The 25,310-nt window shown below is 40.0% G+C and overlaps 1 protein-coding gene across 7 annotated transcripts in view; it reads right to left on the bottom strand.

Moving 5' to 3' along the window:
* Nucleotides 1-25,310, bottom strand: part of ENPP2 (ectonucleotide pyrophosphatase/phosphodiesterase 2) — a 106,844-nt gene that overhangs the window by 17,804 nt on the left and 63,730 nt on the right. For 3 of the 7 annotated variants that reach the window (XM_004743485.3, XM_004743487.3, XM_004743490.3), the window contains exons 12-20: nt 21,311-21,466; nt 19,236-19,344; nt 16,362-16,487; nt 12,711-12,742; nt 11,886-12,013; nt 9,698-9,785; nt 9,444-9,531; nt 8,135-8,319; nt 5,328-5,379 (exon numbers count right to left, since the gene is read on the bottom strand). In XM_004743485.3, the coding sequence (XP_004743542.1) occupies nt 5,328-5,379; nt 8,135-8,319; nt 9,444-9,531; nt 9,698-9,785; nt 11,886-12,013; nt 12,711-12,742; nt 16,362-16,487; nt 19,236-19,344; nt 21,311-21,466 (964 nt within the window). The remainder of the gene's footprint in view (nt 1-5,327; nt 5,380-8,134; nt 8,320-9,443; nt 9,532-9,697; nt 9,786-11,885; nt 12,014-12,710; nt 12,743-16,361; nt 16,488-19,235; nt 19,345-21,310; nt 21,467-25,310) is intronic. The other 4 variants (XM_004743486.3, XM_004743488.3, XM_004743491.3 and 1 more) reach the window with 2 other exon arrangements.

A 25,310-nucleotide genomic window follows, 5' to 3' on the forward strand; every position in this document is an offset into this window, starting at 1 on the left:
TTCCATTTAAAAATGGGAACAAGACATGAATAGACATTTTTCCAAAGAAGACATACAGATAAGAGACACATGAAAAGATATTCAACGTCATTGATCATCAGGGAAATGCAAATCAAAACTACAACGATATATCACCTCATACCTATCAAAGTGGCTAAAATCAACAACACAAGAAACAGGTGTTGGTGAGGAGGTACAGAAAAAGGAACCATCATGCATTTTTAGTAGGAATACAAACTGGTACAATAACTCTGGAAAACATTACTGAGTTTCCTCAACAAGTTAAAAATAGAACTACCCTAAGACCCAACAATTGCACTACTAGGTATTTACTCAAAGAATAGAAAAATACCAATTCAAAGGGATACATGCACCCAATGTTTATAGCAGCATATCTACAATAGCTAAATTATGGACAGAGCCCAAGTGTCCATTGACTGATGAATAGATTATATATATATCTATCTATATATATATATATATAAAATGAAATATATATATAATAATACATATAAAATGAAACATCACTCAGTCATGAAAAATAATGAAATCTTGCCATTTGCAGCCACATGGATGGAGCTAAAGAGTATTATGCTAAACAAAATAAGTCACCAGAGAAAGATAAATGCCATATGATTTCATTAATATGTGGCATTTGAGGAACCAAACAATGGATCAGAGGGCAAAAAAAGAGAAAGGCAAACCAAGAAATAGACTCTTAACTATAGAGAACAGATTGATGGTTACCAGAGGGGAGGTGTGTGGGAGATGGGCTGAGTAGGTGATGGAAATTAAGGAGAGAATTTGTGCTAAGCATGGGTGTTGTATGGGCGTACCGAATCACTAAACTTTACACCTGAAACTAATATACTATCTGTTCATTAACTGGAATTTAAGTAAATCTATTAATTTTCAAAGAAAGAAGAGCAATTTGTATCAAAGCATCTAGAACTTCAGAAACCACATCCAGACCCTGAGAAGCACTGAGATTCTCTTGATGTTTTCTCTTTATATCAGCCCTTAGAATGGGAAGCATTTACAGAGAAAAGCACAAGGGCTTTAGTGCCAGGTAGAACCGAAGTCAAATCTCAGCTCACCTCTTGAAAGCTCTGCGATTCCGTTAACTTAACCTCCCAAAGCTTCCTATTTCCCTGGGACATCGCACTGTTTAGAGACGAAGTAGGTAAAGCACCTAGCTCACTCTTGATCCAAAAGTGGTTGTAGTTGTAACTGCAGCGATTTTGTAAAAGGCATATCCTTAACTTCAACAGCACCATGAATACTGGTAGGCAGAGGCTATTAAATTTCAGTGTCTGTTCCATCTAATTCATCTTGAATCTTACTATAAATCATAAAGAATTACACTATTTATTGATTTCTTCCAAATCTTCCACAACCCACACAGAAGGATAAACACACAGATCCTTTCTCTAGATAGCTAACATCTCCAGAAATAACAAAAATTAAAAGATCTCAGCATCAAAAAGAGTGACACAGAAGATTCCCTGCTAGTCTAGTCCCTTTCTGCTTTAAAATTCATAAGAGTTATTAGTGTTTCAGTCATTTTTCTATCTAAACTACCTTCTTATTGTATGTGATAAAGGGTCCAATACATTTGGTGTTAAAATGATTTTTAATTCCTTTCTTCATGAAGATGATAGTGAATGTTAATCTAACAAATTATAAAACATTTTTAAACCAATGTAAATAGAGGGAAGACTAAGGTAATAATAAATAGTATAATTATTCTGAAAGTGAAAATTATACCTGGCTATGGTGCCCAAACTGCTTGCTGTAAGAAATTTAAAATTTTCCATTTTATTCATTCATTCATTCATCCATCTATTGACTCGATGGCTCAAACAAAGAAGTTTTCATTGCACAGAAAATTTGTTAAGACATGACATACATGTGATTTGGAAACAACAGTAGTCATGCAATTAAAATCCAGAAATCTCCACAAATCTAAAAATATTAAGGCTTTAGCAAGCAGTTTAGATCACTGCCTTTGAAGATTATCTATGTTTTTTCCTCTACATTTTAGTGAAAGACTAGATCCTGTAACAGTTTAAATATTTACAACAAAATACTGCCTGAGATTAATTTAATAGACCTCAAGTATCCCCTGGGTTGTTTCACTACTGTGATGTACAGCTTGTACACATGTATTATGTGTGAGGAAGTTTGTAGCATATGACATTAAAATGGCCACATATGAAGGTTACGAATGGAATGTGCAAAGTACATGATTTCTTATAGAAAAAAAAAAATTAGCTACCTATAGGTGTATTAAGGAAAAAAACTAGGAAAAAGATAATACAACTTTATATTTGTATAGGACTTTAGGTCTGCGAAATCCTTTAAAAGTCTCAACATATATTCAAAGATATCCAGAAGGGAGAGGTGATATTCTGAACATGACATCGGCATGTGCTCACACACACAGGGATTCAGCCTCGTGAAGATCTCCTCTAGCGGAGGACACATCCAAGATTTCAAGTGGGAGACTAGATTTATGACCCCAGAAACACCATAAAGACTGGAGAGAATTCTGACAAAGAAAATGTCACCTTGTAGCTTCATAAATGACTGAGACAGGACACATGAGGAGACAGCCAATGACCAAGAGGCAGAGATACAGGAACACAAGGGAGAGACTACAGAGACTTACACATTATCCAGAGTCTAAACAAGGAAATGCTTTGCACATAATAAGATAATGGTATATAATTATTTTTATTCCATGTCATAGTGCTAAAGTCTCTCTTGTACCATTAAAGACTATCCAGCTAGGTCAGGAGCAGACCAAAGAGAGAGGCTACCATGATTCTCCCTTAAAATTTTCTGTCACCAGTGTGATGTCCATATGCACGAAATTATCAGTGTCATAGCTGACAGAACCAAATTTTCTCAGAGAAATCAGTTTCCAGTCCCAGGCTGGCACTCAACTCACACCTGGGAAGGTCTAGTTCCATGAAAGCATATCAGCTTTAAACTTCAGGGATGTGAAATTATCTTGAAATAAGACACTTACATTGACTTCTGAGTGGAGCCATGAGGAGGAAAAGTCACTAACTATAGCTCCTTTCAGCCCTGAAAGTCTGTGCTTCACCTAGAAGGTATTTATTTTCATGTTCAGAAATTTGAGACTGCTGTTTATGCTGAGTCGTGAGACTGGTTCTGTCACATGAGCATACTGCCACCAAGATAAATGCAGGATTTTTTTTTCCCCCTAAATTCAGGACTTAGTATCCTGAATAGCCAGAGCCTGAACCAGCAAAAACACAAGAGTCCATTAAGTTATCATATTTAACTATTTTATGAGTGCCTTCTAGAGGAGAAACATCTAGATTATTTCTCTGCCTTAGTGACTGAATATTTGAAAAACTCTGATCCTAAGACTCTGTACCCTTTGACCCTGGCAACGTTTCCATTTTTCTAAGTATAATGACAGTGTAGTTCACTAGCAGCTAGGTGTCAAACATTTCAAATCACTTTTAGAGTTTGTGAGAGATGTGCAGACCTTCTACCAACTGAATCCTATTTTCAAAGCTGTTAATCCAATTACATACCCAAGAGTCTGTGGGCTCCGTGAGGCAGAAAGGGAAAGAGGAAGAAGATGAAAATCTTCCTCAAAAGGGCAAATAAAGGCGGGGCGGGGGGGGGGGTTCCTGGGGGCTCAGTCTGCTAAGTGTCTGACTTCAGCTCAGGTCATAATCTCAGGGTCCTGGGATGGAGCCTGAGGTGAGCCCCATCTTGGGCTCCCTGCCTTGCCAGAGAGTTTGCCCATCTCTCTCCCTCTGCCCCTCTCCTTGCTTGTGTTTTCTCTGTGCCTCTTTCTCTCAAATAAATAAAATCTTTTTTTTTTTTTTAAAGGGGAAAGTAAGGGGCACCTGGGTGGCTCAGTCGGATTAGTGTCCGACTCTTCATTTCCACTCAGATCATGATCTCAGGGTTCTGAGGTCAAGCCCAGAGTGAGGCTCTGTGTTGGGCGTGGAGTCTGCATAAGATTCTCTCTCTCCCTCTGCCCTCTCCCCCAAGCTCCCTCACACTCTCTTTAAAAAAATAAAAAAGAAGAGTCAAGTAAATAAAATCTACTGGTTTCCTTGTCCTTGAAAACAACACATATGATAAACAAGGCCCCACCTAAGCTAATAACCCACATAATGCTCTCAGGAGAATTCCACAATGTGTCTCTCTTCACTGCCTGACTTGGAGCCACTGCGTTTGAGTTCTGTCTGCTTTGTAATACACTTCTTGTCATTCCTTTGCTGTTGTAAGAAGCTACGCCATCTCCTGTAGTAACCTACACTGAAGTCTTTCCCTCCCTTTCTATGTTCTTCTCATTTTCTGGAATTTCGAAACCAGAAGGAAGAGCCTGCGAGGCAGCCTGCATTATTGTTCCTTCTTATTGACTGCCTTTCTGGAAAGGACTACATATGACCACCCATTGGCATGTGTCTTACTGGACAGCATCCCTGTGGAAAGAAGACTTCCCTGCTCCCTTGGTCTCAAGTGCCCTGGTTTTACCAGTCCACCAGGAACCGTCATCACAAACGCCTTATAAAAGCAGAAGTACTGAGGATCACTTCACGGGCCTGCTCTTCCTCTCTTCCCTCTTCCAGAAGAAGGGCGTGCCCCAGTGGGGGGGCTGTTCCCTCAGCCTGGATTCCAGAATAAAGCGTACCCACAGCCACACCAGGCCTATGGTCAGCCTTCCGAAGTGCGAGCAAGAAACGCAACTTTCTTGGTACAAACCACTGAGACTCTCTTCTTTAGTCATAAGCTTGCAAAAGTTGACTAATACACACATGTTATCATTGTATATTGTATTTTTGTACATAAAATAAGAGGAGAATGAGTTAGAGGGCTCAAGAGGATCCTTTTAGAGAGGGGGAGTTCTGATTTGGTTCGTTCTGCATGTCTCTCCCCATGACATATCATTGCCTCTCTGGTACCTCAGCTCCCTCATAGGTACCAGCTGCAATTAGGTATTACTGTGACTTCCAGTCCCTTCACAGACGTCCCCATCAGCACCTTCACTTACAGCCCACCAGATCACAGTGCTATGCCTGTTTGTTCAGAGAGCCTAAAAGCGACTGAGAAAAAAGCTAACGGCATTTTCCTGGCTATTAAAAACTGGCATCTTGCATACACAGAATAAACCAATACCCTTTGCCAGATGGATATGAAAATCACGTCACAACCCAAACTTTAATTTTCAAACATATTATGCTTACACTATGAAATAAATAAGAAGTCTCTTCAATCTCTGAAAACTAAAACCGAAAACTTATCTGATTGTTTCTCCCCCGTCAACTCCTCACCTTCTGTAGACCCTTTTATATGAAGGCGTCTGTTGAGTTCATCCAATTTGTTCTTCATGTGTGAAAACCAGAAAAGGAAAGGAGAAAAAAAAAAAAAAGCAAATCAGAAATGTCCTATCTTTTCTGCAGGCTTCTTTCTACTTAGCATCTTGCTAAATTCAAAAGAAGACCCTAAATTCCGTGGATTCTGTGGAGGAATTACTATGGGCATCTCAAACTGACATTTCAGGTTCTACCTCCGAGATCTATGATCACGAGCACCTTCTTTAATCTCTCCATGACTTTGTTTCCTTTCCCTAAAGCTGTGGATAATCGTGGAAGCAAGTTCCAAACTACCTGATAAGAATGGTTATCTGGGCAGATATGTAAACTAATTAGGATATTACCTCAATATTTCAGATTAATCCTAGGTACACTAAGGTGATTCCTAAACTAATAAACCAAATCACTTTTTCTAAGATTGGAAAGTAATGGCTCAGCAACTCTATCCTTCGTTATACGTCCTAGAGACACTCTCACATACGTGTATGAGAACATGGGCCATAATGTCTACTGCGGCCTTGTTTGGAGGATTACCAACTGGAAATTACCAAATGTTCTCAAATAGGAAAATGAATAAAATCATTATGGTATATTTACACAATTAAATATTAACAATTAGAAGTAAAAATGAATGAGCTAAAATTATGTATTAAAGTGCATAAATCTCAAAACACGATGAACAAAATAATTGCAGGACACATTTAATATAGTAGTGTTTACATACAAATGCATAATATACAAAACTACACTATAAATTATTTTAGGGAACTATGTTACAGATTAATTAATATATTATTTAATATATACTTAAATATATATTTAATATATTAATATTAATATATTATTTAATATATACATATGGAGTAGAAGTACAGAGACCTGCCTGGCAGTTATATATATTCAAGTTACTATATTCAAGATGCTAATTACCTTTAGGGCAGGAACAAAGTGGGATTGGCAGGAAGGATATACACATAGAGCTTCCCCAGAATCTGTGACATTTTCTTTCTCATGAGTTGTGTATTGTGGAATTTATTTTATTAATCAGTATACCTTCTCAGGATGTCTGCATTTTTTTTTTTTAAGAAAAGGAATGAAGTCTCTTGGGAAAACCCAGGGACCAAATAAAGACAATCCAGAATTCGTCTAAAATGGTTTCCGATAACAAAAGCAAAATATCTCTTGTTTTCCAGAAGAAAGGTAATTCAGAGAGCAAGATACAACTAGGAGATTCCTCTAAAGTTATATTTGGAATCCAACTCAAAGGCTACTTCCTATTGCCTTTGGCAATGCAACACCTGCAGCTCAGGTCTAAGAAATTACCTGCCTTACAGTAATTAGCTTTGTTGGTTCTTGTCAGGAGCAAAAGTAGGAAGGAGAGATAAAAGGGGATGGGGGAAGAAGAGAAAACTGAATTCCTCCAGTGGTGAGCTTTTCCCATCCTGTGGCTCCCAGGTCCCTAGGAATCCTGGAAGGTAGGAAATAGTAGGAGGGAATAGGACAGGCAGGAGAACTATGTTCCATTTTTCCAAGGTCTAATAGACAGTTCACACATTTATCCATAATAAAACCACACATGCAAAAATAACAGATCTTTTTCTTTCTTTCTTTTCTTTTTTCTTTTTTTTTTTTTTTTTTGCTTTGCGTTGGAATCACAGCCACTCAGTGAGTGTGGTAACACTGATTATTTCTTGCTGTCAAAGCACAGATTGGTAACTATAAAGGTCTTTGATCAATATAAAATTCAATAAGCAAATTGTTGCTTAACACTTGCAGTGTGGTGTTCAGAAACTACCCAAACACAATGTGCTGGGTGGTTTTCTATTCGCACCATCCTCCTCCCCAGCCATGCTACACACCCACCTCTACCCTGCTCTGCACCCCGGGAGACTGACCTTGCACCAAAAAGCCAGCTTGCCCTCCAGCTCCCTGTCAGCCTCCACCCACGCAAGGCACCAGCGGGGCATTAGAGGAGGAACTACAGAGAAACAATTTCCTACCTAAACGGAAATCAGGTACCCTCCTCTTATCTCATGCTTGCACTGAGCAAAGCATTTGTCACAGGTCATGTTCTATCTTCCTCTGGGCTTCGCTAGCTCCAAAACTGTAAGATTTTCCACTCTGGAGCCATATTTGTTCCTCACAGTAGGGATATAGGAGTGAATAATGCCAGGTCCCCCCCACCGGGTTGCGGTGTACTAGAAGCACCCATCTATCCTGTAACTCGTCCCTATATCGTCCTCTCTCCATGTTCAAGGTCAGGATTGACACCCCGCTAGCCCCCAGGTGCTATACCATCCCTCACTACCTTGCCTCCACCTGGCCCAGCCTGTGTAAATAACCCTTTCAGTAAACATAATTCACATAATCCCTTTAAATGCTCTTTTTTAAAAACCTTTGTGAATAGGCCATCTGTTTCCTATTGGGACCATGACAGATAGACACACGATCCAGGTTGAAAAAAGAAAGCATCTTTGGTTGGGAATTGTGACTACAGAACAGCATCATGAATTCTACTTCTCTGCCTTTGTTCTCTCTACACCTATGAGCCCAAAATCGTGGCCACAGGCCATATACGGCTCTTTCAATTTAAAGTAATTAAACAAAATGTAAATTTTTGTTCCAAGAGCTTAAAAACCATATCTGCCCAGTGGCCAGCACAGATACAGACACAGACTATTTACATCATTACAGAAAGTTCTAGTGGACAACACTGCTCTACACCCAGCAAGTTCTTCCATGATAAACATAAAGATGATTTCTACCTTTGGCTCTACCTTATCGTCACAGTTACAGCCCAGGTCAAAATCAGATTGAAGGTACATAATCCCTGGGTAGTTAGGCCTGGTAACTTCCTCTGGCATGGTCGGCCTGAAGGTGTTAGTGCGCAGGAGATGATTCAAACTTCCGTGGGTCCCATTATTAGGAGCTGGCTTCAAGCCCAGGAGATCTGGTGAGAAGAAAGAAATAAAGCCAGGTGCTTTACAAACATTTTTTGATGAGATTCAGTAAGTATAGAAAACACTTATATTCCAAGGGTCTGAAAACTCTGAACACAAATCCCAATTAGATAAAGCCAAAATTAGTTGTAGGCACTCTCTTCTTAGTTCCCAAACCACGCTAGCCTGACCATGTCTTGCCACAGCTTTCTGAAATAGCCACGGTCATTGCCCGACCATAGAGAGACATTCCCAAAAAGAAAAAGGGAAGGAACGGGGCCCTGCCTAGTTATGGCTATGTCTGTGACCTCTTCAGGGACTACCAGCATCAGGGTCAATGCCTTTCTATGGCACTGAGACTTTTTATCCCAGCTTTTGAAATGAGACCTATAATCAATAAGTAATCTCGAGCCTGCCCTCTAATGCACTCCACAGAAGTATGGGGAGAAGAGGAGGCGTTGGCCCGGTGCCTTGAAAGGCTGCTGTGAAATGAACAGGCTGATTTCATAGCAAGTGAACAGTTGCCAAGCGGGCACACAGTGACTTGCCTAAGCTGAGAGGCAGGACAGGGGAGTGCTAGCAGCCAAGATGGGAAAAGAACCCAGGAGACCCGACTTTCAGACTCCCCCTCTAACCACTAGACTGGCACTCCCTTACTAAATAGGAAAAGTTGTCCTCACTCAGTGACTAGAAGCTCAAGGAAGAAAAATAATTAGCATCACATAAATAGCTGGCCAGGATGCGAGCTGGCAACAGTTTAACTGGGCTGCAGCACGAGAGATGGAGGCGGGGAAGCTCTGTGAGGAACTCTTCTTGCTTCACCAGGTCTCTGACCAGTGGTGTCAAATTGTAATGTGATGTGAGATCAACCAGAGGCTGCCAACAGCAACACCATGAAAACTCCCCATTAGTCAACTGTTAAAGGAAGACAAAGGAGCCTTAGAAGGGGATGAGATTCTGTCCTTTGAACCAATGGGCATGTTACCACCATTTTTTTTTCTTTTTTTTTTTTTTTTTCTGGCAGGGAGGTGAAGTGGTCCTAGAAAACAGACACCTCAGTTCTTTCTCTGACCTTGAAGAAGTTCATACGATAACTCAGATCGCTTCATTGGCCTTGATTAGATAAGTGACTTACCACACATAACATTGTAAAGTTCAATGTTTTCAAATGGAGGCACTTTAGTCTTGTACTTAAATGTTGGGCCATAGCCTACAAAAACAGTCTTCCAAAAGAAAAGAAAATGAACAAAAACAATTAGACATTGCTACTATCTAGTAGCCACCCCTCCCCTGTTCATGAACACTGTATAACTTCATTCATGCCCCTCTTCTCCAGCCCGCCTGAGAATCACCAAAATACATTTTCAATGCATAGGTCTGTGGTCATACCTGCATGCTGTTAACCTTATTATCAAATCCATGGTCTCCCTGGAAAAAGCATTTTCCTGATGGTTTCTTATATACATCCAAAGGTTTCCTACATTGAAATAATTGTAGGATTAGCCAGGATTTCTCATGAAAGCCCTCATAAAAAGGCCATTTAGGCACACAAAATATCCCTCGGAAGCAGATTTTACAGGCATATATGTCTCTATTTTAATTGTATCATTCTTGCAGTGTTGAAAAGATGATGCTATTTATTTTCCCTAAGTGGCTTTATTTTGACAATTGGCCCCCAACAAATGGGAACCCTGAACAGAAATCAGGTACCCTCCTCTTACCTCATGCTTGCACCAAGCAAAGTTTTTGTCAAAGGTCATGTTCTGTCTGCCTATATGCTTCTCTAGCTCCAAAACTGTAAGATTCTCCACTCTGGAGCCATGTTTGTCCCTCGTGATAGAGATATAGGAGTGAACAATGCCAAGGCCATAATAGGCTTGCTATTACAACATGGGATGTTTCATCAATGAATGGAGGTTAGTATTTTATAAAAATATTTGCACACAAATTTACCTATCAGTAGACTACAACTAGAGAGTATAGCTGAGTATAACTGAGTGGTAAACCTAACATATAATAGTAACATGTTTCACCAAAGCCCAGACTCACCTAGAAAACATCTCTATCTAGAAAGAGCAAGTGAAAACATTGCTCTCTAGGCATCAAAACCACTTGACCTTCCTCCCTGACAGGAAGATGCCTTTTGCTTTGTGTCACAAAGCACTTTTCCAAAAACACTTTAATGTTTATTAATACCAATTTTCTCATGGGTCCCATTTCTATGGATCCTTGTAAGTATTTACTGGGTCTATTGCATGGAGCTAAAGTGCTTGGTGGGAAACAAATTGAACATCTGGGACCTCACTCTTAGGAAAAGAACTTTCCACTTGGGATAATGAGATATGTGCATATGATAACACAACAATGCAAGAGTTTGAAATGCAAGAATTAAAAAGATTTACTGATGATTAAAATATCTGGCTTCGGTCTCCTCTAATTTGGTCAATTGCTATCATCTCTTACTTCTGCTCAACTCCCAGTTTTCCATCATTATCAACCTACCAATTGCACGGAAGTTGCTCTCTTTTCCAAGCCCCCCATATGTAAAAGGCCCTGCAGAGGACACACTCAGCCAAGCCCATGTCTTCTACATCTTCCCAACTATTCCATGAAGATGCTCTATATCCATTATAAATGATTTCAATAATTTCTGGTCTTCGGATATCTCTCCTCATAACCCTACTATTTAATTCTGTGTAGCCCCCTAACAATTGCCGTAGGATATTTATGTATTTGTCACGTGTGTCCCACCAGGTGTTTCATACTGATGTCATTTTCTAGAGGACCACCATCTTCTCGTCATCTTTGCTCCCTTATAAACTCATTGACGTTCCTAACGAGAGTGTATATAGTACTTCAATTATTACCACAGACCAGCTCACCAAGCTTTTCTTAAGGAGAAAGTCAGAGCAGGACTGAGTGGAAAAGGGCTTCTGCCAGGTCTGTTTGAAAATGGATAAACTTTTAATGATTAATTCTGCGGAAGTGCTTAGAATTTCCAGATACATCCTATATCAGATTCAAGGGCAAAAAAATGGTCTCTTAAATATTGGAAAGTCTTTTATAGTTCAAAAGAAGGCGGACATCTGAAATATTTAAGGCAATATAAAACTTGCCCGCAGTAACAGAAGTTTTAAGATGAACAACATTTTCTAAACTCTTCTACAAATGCTGCTACGGGGTAAGTCTTGTCAACCCAGACCAAATCAGTCCAGTTGTGGTAAGTTAATGTCCCAGGCACACTTTTGACCTGATAGGTAATAAGAATAGAGAGTAGGTTGTAAATTTAAAAAATAAAAGGAAAGAGAAAGAGAGAGAGAGACCACACAGAGATGCACTGAGAGACTTCAAAGAGACACCAAGAGGCTGGGATCCAGAAAACAGAGATGCGTTGGCTCAGCACGTAAGTGTTTATCTAGCATAAAAAGTCTTTGCAAATGGTGGGATTTCCAACAGAGATTTTTTTCTTCTTTTTCTTTTATTTTTGATTCTGAATGGCTAAGGACCTTATAGCACTCCAGTTACCAAAGAGGTGGTTACGAAGATCAAAAACAGTCCCTGCCAATCCCCAAGTTACCTTGCGACGTGCCATCTGCGGTCCACCAGTAAATGGATGTCCTCAATTCTTCTGTTGTTGGCATAGTGCAAGCGTTTGGGAAGGTGCTGTTTCATGTAAGGCTTAAAGTGCTGATCTGGTTTCTTACACTGAAACAGAAATGCAAATTGGACTTTATATGGAGTATTTTCTAGGGAAAGTCCTAGATAGTCTGTCTCTCTCTAGAATCGAAGGAGGTTTTTTAAGTCAAACAAAAGGTTCGTTAGTGAATAAGTGGAATTTGTTATCCCCCATCAAATAACACAAGCTGGAAACAATTAGGTTTAAAGGGGATTTGACAGCTTGGTAGATGACACGGAAGGTTATCAGAGGGTGTTAGGAATTTTTTAAGATACATTCTTGATTTGTGAGACTGTCACTAAAAGCAACTCAAACTCTAAAGCCTTTTCCAACTACTTTAAGTCAAGGGATAGGAGGTTGGGTGGAGGAGGACGTTGACTTGGGCCTGTGTGATGACATCCTGCATGGGGCATGGCGGGGAGGGGTGATGGAAGGGGTGATGGGCAGATCTGGTTCAGAGAGAGTAAGGATTTGTTTACTCATGAATGAGTATTTTTCAGTTCTAATGGAAAGATCAAATATTCTGTTTGTATCACTGCCAAGACCATTAGGGAGCCTGCAGCTGTCCACAGTTTTGAAGTTTTGAAAACTCTTAGAGAAACAAATATATGGGATCGCCGGGCAGTAAGGAAAATGTTCCTCCCGCCCCTCAGGGTAAGGGATCCTAGGAAGTGAGCGTGTGGAAGCTACTCTGAGGGCAGAGGCCGGGTGACCTTCAATACTTACCGTGAGGTTAGCAATAATGGCTTTGGGGTCATCTGTTCAAAGAGAGAAGGAGAACAATTTCAAAAGAGATGACAATAATCACTAAGAGAAATAATTTTTACAGCAAGACTAAATTCTTTCTCTTTCTCCCCACCCCAAAGAGTTATCAATTTAAGATTTGTTTAAAAAATATATATAATTGGGGCACCTGGGTGGCTGAGTCAGTTAAGAATCCGACTCTTGGTTTCAGTTCAGGTCATGATCTCAGGGTCCTGGGACCCAGCCCTGCATCAGGCTCGCCACTAAGCAGGGAATCTACTTGTCTCCCTCTCCCTCCCCCTGCTCTCTCTCTCTCTTAAGTAAAGAAATGAATCTCTAAAACACACACACACACACACACACATACGTAAAATTGCATGTTGGTATTTTAAAATTTTGGCCAGTGAAATGGAGCAGAAATACTCCAGTGGTAAATTTCCCTGCTAGATCTGGTTCTCCTCTTCTGGAACGGAATTCCTCCTCCCAGAGCACAAGGATAATGGAAGATAAACATCATTAAGTTACCCCCAAATGGTCCCTCCAGATCTTGGCTTTAGTTTATTTGCAATTTGACATCAGGAACCCAACTGGGCATTTGGGGCTTTTAGCATAACTTCCTATTTATCTGCATATCTAGGAAACAAGTTATCAACTTTAAGATGAAACTTTAATCCATTGAGTTATTTTTCTCCACAGAGAGTTTGGTTTCCTCAGTAACACCATGGGTCTAATTCCACAGGTAGTTGTCCCTCTCCAGACACACACTCACACATGAACCTCCTTTATTTTCACTACCAGTGGACAAAAGATATTTTAGTCAGTACCCTGGAAGAGCTAAAAGCAAAACTATGTAAATGATGGCTATGTATAAACTATGGATAGGATTATATTATCTGAAGGCCCCTTTTCGGGGGGAGTGGTGTGGAGAGAAGCAGCAGATTGTAGGTTGGTTGAATTTCATTTTGTTTTCAAAAAATCTGCTTTAGTGTGTCATTATAGAATCAGCAGAAAAGGAAAGCAGCATACAGAAGAGATAGCAACTCTCAAGAAGCAATCCTCCCTGAAATTTACATGTCAGTAGAGTAGGTCATGTCTATACCCCAGGGCCTCATTCATACTAGGCGCTCAATAAACATGTTAATAAATACAAATAAATATTTGTATTTTGTTGAAAATGCATGACTAAACTTGCCTTGCAGTGTAAGTACACACCTGTCAAAGACAGTTTTCAGAATCTTGGTTCTAAAGCTATGAAATCTGAAGCTAAAATGTGTATCCCATTCTTCTTAAATTTCTACTTAAATTGGGGCTCAATTTTAGGTGCACCTTTTTTAAAAAATATTTTATTTATTTATTCGAGAGAGAACCCAAGCGGGTGCTGGGTGGGCAGAGGAAAGGGAGGAAGCAGACTTCTCACCGAGCAGGGACCCTGATGTGGGATGGGCTCCATCCCAGGACCCCGGATCAGGACCTGAGCTGAAGGCAGACGTTTAACTGACTGAGCCACCCAGGCATTTCTTAGTCTTTTAATGGAAAGCAAGTGGAAATGGAAAGCGTCTTTTAATGGAAAGCAAGTAAGGAATCATGGTAGCAAAATGATTAGCCCAAATTGTGTCCCAATCATGTGCAAGCTTTGCAGACACTTTCTCTCTGGTCTCCCAGCTACTCTGGGAGGCAGTTGCTATTAGAATCTTCACAAAGCCAATGGGCATTTAGAAGAGAGGGGCTTGCCCACAGGGACTCCAGCAAACTGAGAATACTATGCTTCAAAGCTCTGCACTCTGCGAGCTCATAAACCACAGTCCTCAAAGGGACCCCAGTGGGCAAGTTCACGTTCTTTGATAATGAAGAAAAATAAATAGCATGAGGCAATCTTGTGCTGAGATAAATCCCAGAGAATGACTGGAAAATACCAAATGCCCAAGCCCATGCTTAAGACACCAACCCTTCAGTCCTGAAGTTCTCAGGCCTCTCTTGCTGACAGCTCCCACTTTGCCTGCGGGGAAGAGGTCCCCCAGCACAGGCTGGTGCTTGAGGACCGGGAGTCTGGTTTCACATCCCAGCTCTGCCACTTCCTAGCTCTCATCCTCCTAGTCAGCGACGTCACCTCTCTCTGGGCCTTGATTTCTACTCTGCAAAATGGGACAGTAACACTTGGCCCACAAGGTTATTAGAAGGATTAAAGAAGACTGCATGTTTAGCTGAAATAGTGATATGACCAAGACGTCATCACTGTAGCGAACATTTATACAACTCTATGTGCTAAACACTAATTCATGTGACATGCAGATAATCTCTCATTAATCTTTCCAAAAATCCTTACTTTGTAGATGAGAAAACCAAGGCATGGAGATTATAAGTAGCTCATCCAAGGTCATGGAGGGACCACCTGGCAGAGTTAGGATTTGAACCCAGACATCCCACCACCAATGTCCATATCGTTCACCACCCCCTCTACTGACCCTCACCAAAAGAAATCACATATCTGCAAGTGTTTGTATGGTATGAAATATTTAATTATTGGTGCTTATTATTTCATTGGCCCCAAGAAAATTTTCCTTTTCCCCTAAAATGGCTTTCCCATTACATTTACTGATTTGTGAAGGACCTTTCAAAATAGACAAAGCCTTTCTTGCCTAAGCTCTAATATAAAAGTACTAAATCAAGAGGTATCCTAGTGACTTGTGTCCTGTCGCTGGCCGGGGCCGGCCTGTCTCAAGTAAGCAGAGAACTGGGGAGGACACGGAGGACAGAAAGGGCATGGAGAGAAGCAGCAGAAACACTGATCATTTGTTTATTTTACAACGTTGCCTGGAGCTGACCTTGGAATAGTTCCCTTTTGTGTTGACTCAGGAACGCAGTTCGGGAAAAACTTAATTTTCCAAAGCTTTGCACTTGTGCCAATGGTTTCTTATTCCCAAGGCTAAAACCTCTAAAAGATTTTCTTCCCCCCAAAATGCAGCATGTCTCCAACAAAACTGTGGACTTTTCAGAAGCTACATGGGCACCACCTAAAACACCTTAGTCTATAAATAAAAGTTCTCGTCAGTAGCATATGTAACCTGAACGTGTACAACATAAGGGACCAGATTGTTCCTGTTCATATCTTGTAGAACAGCCACGATTTCCCGAGGGCGTCATCATTCTCCTGTGTTCTGTCAATCACTTTCATAAAGGTGAAGAGTCCCCTTCAACTGGGCTCCTAGGGGCATCCAGGGTCTGCGTGTGGTTCTGCCAACCCTGTCCTAGACTCCCCAGCTTCAGCGAGAGAGCAAGCCTGCACCTCTTGTTGAAACAGTCCTCTCCTGTAAAAGCTTATGGTTATATGCATGTCTCAAATTAAATGTATTTTCCACATAAAGAAAACAAGAGCAAATATTTACATAATGCTACCATGTGCCAGGACGCACTCTAAGGGATGTGCATAGATTCACTTTCACAATAACTCAAAGCTTCCGATTTTTCAGATGAAAAAAATGAGGCTTAGACTTTACATGACTTATTCAAGGCCACCTAGCTAAGAAGTAGCAAAATTAGGATTTTTACGCAAGTAGTCCAGCTTCAGAGAAAAAGCCCTTACATACTCTACTATATTACCATTCTGACAACTTAGTATTTTAAGACTCAACTTACATTTTGCATTATTGTTAAATTTGGGCCGAATTCTTCCTAGAGTTCCGGGCACTAACGTAATGTCATCCACATTAGTCAGATAATTGCTCAAGAACTCCGTTCTGTCGCATGTGACATCTTCCATTCCTAAGGGAGAAAAAGAAGTGTTTTCAGGCCATGGTAAACTTAAAATCCTAACACAGACACTAAAAATATCATCCAGGCATCTCCTTAGTTCATTTGTCACAGCTTAATGTGAGGACCCCTCTTGATTTTAAATTTTTTAATGCTTCTTTATATCACTTTTCACCAGGTTTTGATTTAGTCACATCATCTCGCAGTGCTAGAAGACTGAAAATGCATCATCTCAACGATCATCTTAAGTCATTCAGCAAAAACAGCAAGACAAAGGAAGTAACTATGATCTTTCTTTTAAGCTACTTACATAGCCATTACAAAAAAGATCTACTCTAAAAAACAAAACAAAACGAAACAAAACACAAAGAATCCTAGATTTCCTCAAACTCTTCCCACTGGGGGTGGTGTAAATGACCAGAATATATAGTCCTGTGTCTCTTTTATAAAATGTAATTTTTCAATTCTCTTTCTCTCCAATATATCTCTTGACTTGAGTACATAATCACCAGTCCTCACTCTGTCTCCACTGGTGACCTTGGATGTTACTGACAAAACAATACTGGCAAGAAGAGATGAGAAAAAAAAAAAATGTCAGCCCCAATGACCACCCAAACTGAAAAACAAAATATTGCTGAAAACAAGTTGTAAACAATATAATCAGTCAAAACTAAAGGCTAGTGACTAGAACACAAAAGGGTCTAGGGAATTTTTTTAACCAAAAAGTATTCCTCCTTCATACAAGATTTGTTTCCTGCCCCCTTACAAAAAAATGTCTTGATCAATGTTAAAAATAAATAAATAAAAAACAACACAAACTCAAATCTCAGAATAACAGGCTAAGGAGGCTGGTCATTTTGAGATTTCTGAGATGACATGGAACTGTGAAGATTTAATATCCTTCTTGGCACAATCCAATAGATAGATATTCTTTAAGAGCAGGGAAATAAGGGATTCTGTAAAGGACACCTTAAGGTTTTGAAATAAAGAAATATAACCCAGAGTGGCACAGACCTAATAAAATCCTAATTATTCCCTCTTGATAGTCCCAGATCAAGACACCCCCACCTCTTTCTTCAATACAAATTGGAATGAAAAAAGACAAAACCATATTCCAACATAGCATAAAGGGTATAGAACTTGTCCTTTAACATTTAAACTCCCAGAAAGAAAAAGTAAAAAAATGAACAGCTACTGTTTTAGTACACTGTTAATTCAGGAAAAGGATGTCTACAAATCCATATTAGTGGAAGACTGGAAAGATCTTCCACTGGTTATATGTCTAGGAAGTCACTTCTGCTGCCCCAGGGTGAACCATCCCTCTTGCTCTCAAAGACCATATGTGAAGGGCTTCTCAAGCATCATCCCCTCTCATCCTTCCAACTCTGTGTAGAAAGTGTTAAGTGTTCTCTTTCTGCATAGGAGAAGGCCACATCTCACGGCTCTTGAGTGGCACAGTACAATTTGAACTCCATTGAAATCCACTCTTACTCCAAATCCCAGGCTCCAAAACACTAAACCACACTACCTTTCAAGAAAGGGATGCTATGGCTTTCCAAAGCCAACGCGATCTACTCAACTCAGAAGCCTGCTCCTGGTAAGACAAGGTTTTAATCTAAGACCTTTAAATGCTCTAGTATATGATTGGGACCCATCCACTTCTTAGATATCAAGCTTCAGCCTGTGAGCAAAGGCTCTTGACATGTCTGGGCAACTTAAATTGAATCAGCTGTGTTCCATGTTCCAGATTCTCTGTCTTATCTGTAGCTCTACACCAAGTCAAATTCATGGAGCATGATTTCACAGAGGGTTGCATTTAGCCCCTGCCAAAGATCAAGTCAGTCCCACAACTTTTTAAAAATTTCTCCTAAATGTTCTAGAATATTCTGGAAAGAAAATTACATACCCAAAACAGACCTTTGACTAGGGAGACTTGTCTGCCTTTCTTAATATCAAAGAGTCTGCCAATTTTATCCCCCAAATGCTCTCCTAGAAGGAAACATGAGACCACATTCCAGGGTCACTCTTTCAAACTGAGAATTCTAGAATGCAGGAGGTACTCTCTAGAACTCAAGATGCACAGCTAGGAGATACAAATGCTCTCTGAGGACTCCCTTCCAGCTCTCTAATATCTAATGTTTAGGATGTTCAAAAAAGTGGTCATGAATTTTTCTCCTTTATACAGTGCTTTAGAAAAAATCTGCTTCTTCCTCTCTTTAACAGTTTCTGTAACTGAAGTAGGGCCCTCTGGTTTGGGTTTCAAATTCCCTCAGTGAATACAGGGTTATCATTTGATTTAAACACCTCTTTTTTGCTAAGGACCCTTGTCTCTTCTTCCTTATATTTAGATTTTTTTTTTTTTTTTTTTTTTTGCCACATAAACGGATAGGATCCTTTGGGGGAGGTGACTAACAGAGATGCGGTAGTAGGACTCGATATGTCACATTCATGGAGGAAGTGATTAACACCACAAGCAAATCTTTAGTAAGACACACACTTTAGTAAGAGACAGAATTTTGTAGAAAGACTTCCTTTCCTGCAAAGAAAAGGAAGACACAGGAAGTCCCTGGTTTTGATCAAAATGGTTGGATCATCTCATACCTTGAGTCATGGCCTGATTTCTTTCCCTACCCTGAAGAAAGGGGGAAGGTGGTGAAGAAAGCAATCTGGGATTCTGAGGGCAAGAGTTCCTCCCCCAAACACCATCAGAAACATGATCTATGTGGGTGCCCTATCAGCAAAGAGAAAACAAAGCTTTACCATGGTCTCCAACAAAGATGACATTGACACAGCGATGCAGCTTCAGCTGTTTCAGTCCATCCATTAATTGCCCCACTGTTTTGTCAATTTCCCTCAGAGGATTTGTCATCTGGAAAAAGGAGCAAATTAGTCCCTGCAGGTATTTTTTTATCCTTCCAGTTTCTCATAGTTCTTCTATCCCTAGAACATTCTGGAAAGAAAACTTTGGGCCCAGAGGCAGAGCTTTGCCTGCCACTCTTAATGGAAGCCTGTTCTGAGCACTTTTATTTGTATTATTTCAGGAACATAAAACCTCTCCTCATCCAATCCCTTTCAAAATTCTGTGATACAAAAATATCAGAAATATGAAGGATAATTCTTTTCTTTATCAGAGATAAAATGACCTTTCTAAAATGTAAAAATGTTATTTAAATCCAAGAATTTTGAGAGTGAGAAGAAAGTCAGATGGATAGTTAAAGCCTCTTGTTCATTAGGTTAAATCACATCAGATTTTGAACCACGGCAGAAGATGGAGGCTAAGTGAATCAAAAGCAGTTCTGAGGTAAAATGGTACCCTTCCACTGGATGCTAAAACAGAACCTTATTACTACAACAGAATCCATCTAATATTTCAAAGAATTGAACTGCCAATGTCTGAGAGCAATTGATTCTTGATAGAAGAACCTCTTCCAAGAAATAAGCTGCTATTTCTCAATTTAGTCCCTTTCAAGCTGATTTTGAGTTAAAAAAAAAAAGAAGATTCTATAAAAGTCCTAACTTCACAAGAAGGGAACCACTGAGCTTGTTCTAGATTTCTTATTCAGCCTGAGGAAACACAAGAACTCAGTTCCCTGAGGAACATTTCCAAAGCCGAAGAAACATAATCGGTCTCTCATATTCTTGCTTCCAGTGGAAGCATCTAAGAGAATGAATGCTCCCGCACAATAAAGGCTTCCCCTCTCATGGCATCTCTGTGCAATGGAAAGGTTTCCAGGAAACACCTCATCAGACAAACACTTGACAGTACTCTGGATGAATGTTACAACTTAGCTTCAGCCAAACACATACACACAGGAAGACTGGTCAGAACAGCGGGGACTACGTATCATTTTCTTAAATTTCAGACATACAATATTATCTTCCATTAGCATCTTCTCAGATGACCCAAGACCTTTCTTCATATCATGTCCTCAGTAAAAATTAGGTGTAAACTTGTTTTTCTTCATGACAGGGGTCAGTGTTTCAAACTCTGTCCCAAAGAGTAAGCCACAAGTTCAAGTCTCAGGATGATACGTGCAAGGAGCATCTGAAGCATTAATATGTGTGGGACTAACTGGTATTTGCTTCTGAGAAAAGCAAGCTCTCCTCTAAGACCTTCACCTCGACAAAAAAAATGTGCCATATATATCAGTCCTTGGCGATGACTCAGCTGAAATCCAGGACCTCCTTCCAGTGATTAGCTCAGATAGTCATAAGCAAGACAGTGCCTTGGAGATATCGGAAGGTTTCAAGAGAAGTGACAACCTATAGCCTGTTCTGAATGTACTGAAAAGAGCAAATATCACTCATGTATCTATGAGAAAATACACACAATGCCAACTTTCCATTGTTTTCTCTTTCCTTCTGTCTCAGCCGTTCTCTTATCTACAAACTAGGACCTTTTCTGAAAGGTACAGGCCATTAATCTAAGCCAATTTTCTGTTGAGTTCTAATTTACATTGTCTTTGAAGACTCCCCTCACTGCTTTTCTGGATTGTTCTCAAGAACCAAGGCTACAAAGCATCGTAACAGATTCCATGAATAAGTGCAAGCAAATCCAATAGCCTTCCTAACAGTCATTCAAGCCTAAATGTTAATACCAGTTTTAGGGCAACTAATTCTAGAAGGTTCTTTTTTCCTATCTTGCTGAAAGCTCAGGAGGTCATCACATTAATGTTAACCTCTGAAGTATCAGATTCTTCTGGACTCCAAGCCAAGGATGACACAACCTGAGTTTTTCTGAAACTTATTCAGCTGATTTTCAAACCAAGGCGCTGAAGGAAACCTTTGACTCAGACCTGCCCGCCACAAAGCTTTGGAACAATAGATAAACTTACTTTGTCCTGACGAGTTTCCGCAGCATAATGATCCATCCTATGTAATTTTCTTCTTCTTTTCTTTGGAGGAGCAACTGGTCTTTCCTGTCTCCTCTTAGGGATAACCTTCCTCTTAGGTCTCTTAGCCGGAGTAAGAGGTGAGCCATAACTACTCTCCTGTACTGGCGGATAGAGATGTCTGGACTCAGAAGTCGTCTGTCCCTCTGGGTCAGATAATAAAGCTCACACTTTGCCATCTGGGGTCAGCAGAGCCTTAATTAGAAAAACTAAGGCTCCTTAAGTGAGAAAAAGTGGGTATGAGGAGTGATTCCAGGAACTCTATAGAGAGAAGCCTCCTCAATCTACCTTGACACAGCCGTCAGTCTCTTCACGAGAGCAAGACAGTCTAAGAGAATCTACCTATGTGGGTGACATACTGTTCAGCATTCCATAACTCCTGCCTTGGAGAGAGACTGGTCCTTCATTATCCAAACTCTCCATTTTTAAAGTACTAGAAGAAAACCAAATAGAACACTAGCCATTTGGTCATTTCAAGGTGACAGCGGGATACATATAGGTGACTCCCGTTCAGAATCCGATGGATATCTGTTCACACCACCGATATATATCAAAACAAGGGTCACCTGCACTGGTGAGGATTAGGAAAAAATATTTTTAAACCAAGGGTGGAGTGACACATAAATAATAAGCAATCCTCCTTGGTCATGAATGTGTACTTACACAAATCGAGACTTTCAGCAGGAGAGAGAACTTCTCACTAATAATTTAGGTTTTCAGCACAGGGGAACTTTAACCCCAAGATAACCATAAATAAGACTGTCTTTTAACAAATTATCTTATAAAATTAGGTAACATATAAAAAGTCATCAAGATCTCTTCATCTTGGTCTTAATATGAAGAACGAATCAACGGGCTGATACTCTTCCTATCAGAAATCCCCTTGTTGCGGGAAGTGAGGACAGTACTTGGCGTCCTATTTTGAAAATCTAGAGAGCAGTGAAGGTGACACAGAAGCTGAATAAGGAAGATAACTTTTTGGGATTTCCAAATGCTGGAGAAAAACAAGCCCCTGATTTGTTGATGGTGCAAAGGTGAATTAAAGCAGCAAGCCCTAGGGTCTCCCTAATTGAGCCTCTCTCTTGCTGGGACTGCTCCAAGAACCATTCAGTTGCAGGAAGGGGCAGGAGGAACAATGTTAGTGTATCCAAGGAGGAGGCCATCCGCCATGCCAGGTCACTGATTCTAGAGCAAGCGACTGCAAAGGCTTTTCTATCTCATCCTCTCTCTCCCGCAGAGCGATGGAAAGACCCAGCCCCACAGACTCCGTTTGTTTTTTGTTTTTTGTGTTTTTTTTTTTTTTTTAATGCATCTAGTATTCAGGCAGTTCTCCATGAGAAGAGAAGCAAAAGAAAAAGAGGGTTTCCCAGTTCATGGTCACCGAACCCATTTCAGCTAGCACTCGTCCGCCCATCAGACACTCGGCCATTCGCAAGACAAGAGACCTCAACATTCCGAAGACTCCGCAAGCGGGCCCGTGTGGTTGCAGCGGGTTAGAGGAGCAGTGGGAGAAACAGAATTTAGTCAAAATGAGTTTTCATCCAAGGATTACATCTCAGGTAGTTTCTTCTTCGAATGTTAGAGGTAGACGAAAGCTGTCTTCACTGACCAGCCATACTTTAGTCTGACTTAGAAGATTTAGCCTGAGGTTATTAGGAGAATGGAAGGTAGAGGGGCAAATTTCCCTGCTTTTCAGAAGGATACTTTGCCATCTGAAGGTAGAAACTAGCCAGCCAAAGCTCTGCCTCTAGGCCTGGAACAGCAGCCGAACAAGGAGTCATAGAGAAAGCGGAGAAGGTCAAGGAGAAAAAGATTGAGCCAATAATCAAAAGCAAGCATGTTTCTGAACATTCACCATTACACTACGAAACCAGGAGCAATAAATACACCATTTCTTGTGACTATTAGCCCACCGTTTGGTCATCTCATTTAATAGCCTTTGAGAATCGTCCTGAAAAAAGTATACTTAGATAGTAAGCAAATAAAGCACAGATTTTTAACTGCATCATAGCATGTAATATTCTGCCAGACTGAATTTCTTCAGTTCAACTTCAGGTATAAGGTATTTTCTCCTTAGATGTAAATGATGATATGTCACTGATTTTATAAATAATATTTTGGCTCATAAAGTCTTTATTCATATACCACATGTATATAATTGACAGAAACCAATTAGTCGACTACAGAAGAGAAGTTTTGCTGGCTTGTTTTGGTTTCATGTTTTTAAAGTGTAAACAGTTTTGCTTTTCACTCATTAAAAATAAGATTCCTAGAACCAAACGAAAAAGAGTTGAAATCTGAAAATATTCCTTGCCTTACCAGAAGAAAGTGGCCAGGTTTCCAGGTTAGCCAGAACTGAAGATACATTCCAAAATATCTAATTAAGAGTGTTTTACCCAGTGGAAATATGAGAATATTCCAGCTTACAAGAGGTATTAATATTAGAAAGAACATAGCATGAATATTTCCAAGTCTTAATTTGAAACTTCTAGAGGGGGAAAAAAAATCTTTGTATATTTCTGAGTAGCCTGAGCACAGTGCCATCATTAACAACAAATTCAAGCAGCCTCTACTGTGTTCTATTATGACTGCTCAGCACTTAAAAAAAATAAGCTTTTCGCTTTATTTCTTGATTAAAACACACACACGCACATACAATTTCAAGTATGTTAATTACAATGGAACTACATGTATGAGAAATCCAGGGATGTTTGCGGGTTACGAATGCTTATTGCTGAGCTGTATAACTTTCAAAGAACTGAGGACTGTGAGAGTTCCACCTGTTCATAACGTAAAAAGCCAACTTTTGACCTAAAGAATATGTTCTGTCTGAATCAAACATGGCTGTTTACCTGACCGCTCTGCTCATCTCCTGGAGGTTTAAAGGGTTCCATGGGAAGAACCCAGGAGCTCTAAGATTCTGCCTCTAAGTCCACTTAAAGGCCAGGTGACCTGAGTCACCCCATATCTCTTTAGGTACCAACCTCCTGCTTTTAAGAGAGTGGTTATACCAACCTCTGGCTTGCCTAAGCCATAGCATCTTCTAAGGGACATTATTATCCAAGCAAAGTTCAACTTTTAAATAAGGCACATGGAACTGCTTAGGATTTTTTTTTAACATTTTAATAAAATGTGGTTCCTTTGGTTCACTTTAGATTAATCTCAAAGAAAGTTATCCTAAAGATAAAACAGCCATGCTTGCACTGGCAAGAGTAAGATTTGCGTTTCATACAGATGTTTATCTCATTTTATCATTTGTGTTTCATAATCATGTGACACTCGTTAAACATCAAAGGGAGAGGAAAAAGAGCATCAGACTTATAGAGCTGCAATGATTTAAGGCAAACCAAGAATGCTTTCACATAGCCATTACTTTGCAGTGTTTGAAAAAAAACACCACAGCATTGATGCTCAAACATTCAAAAATACTTGGGTATTTCTGGTGTATACAGTATTTATTGCCTTTAGCTACATATGCTGCATTTTGCTCAAAAATATTTAAACCAAGACATACTTCTCTATGTTTCTTACTCAATCTTATGCTGAACACAATGAACTTAATTATCATCAATGGTGCTATTCTAGGCTATTAGAGAATGGGAGGCAGTTTCCATCAGCAGAGTTTTTGAAATGATTTCTCCTCCCCAATCAAGCTCAAGCATTGATGTAGACCTCACCACTCTAGTTAGAATGAGAGATGGAAACCATTTTAGATGTGCAAATCCCATCCTGTCTTAAAATGATCTATACTGCAACACCAGGAAGATTTCCATCTCCAGATGACGGAGGGACATCATACATTACAGCCCTCCTCTTCTTCCCAACTCTGAATTTGAAATTCGACTGGTTAGCGTCTAACAAACAGATGGCTTTCAACTGAGATTCCTGACTGTTTGAGAAAAGGGCATTACATTGCTCTGCTAAATAGATTCGTCAGTAGCGC

Source organism: Mustela putorius, unplaced genomic scaffold (genome assembly GCF_011764305.1).
Source record: "Mustela putorius furo isolate JIRA1106 unplaced genomic scaffold, ASM1176430v1.1 tig00000228_pilon_pilon_pilon, whole genome shotgun sequence".
Lineage (NCBI taxonomy): Eukaryota > Metazoa > Chordata > Mammalia > Carnivora > Mustelidae > Mustela > Mustela putorius.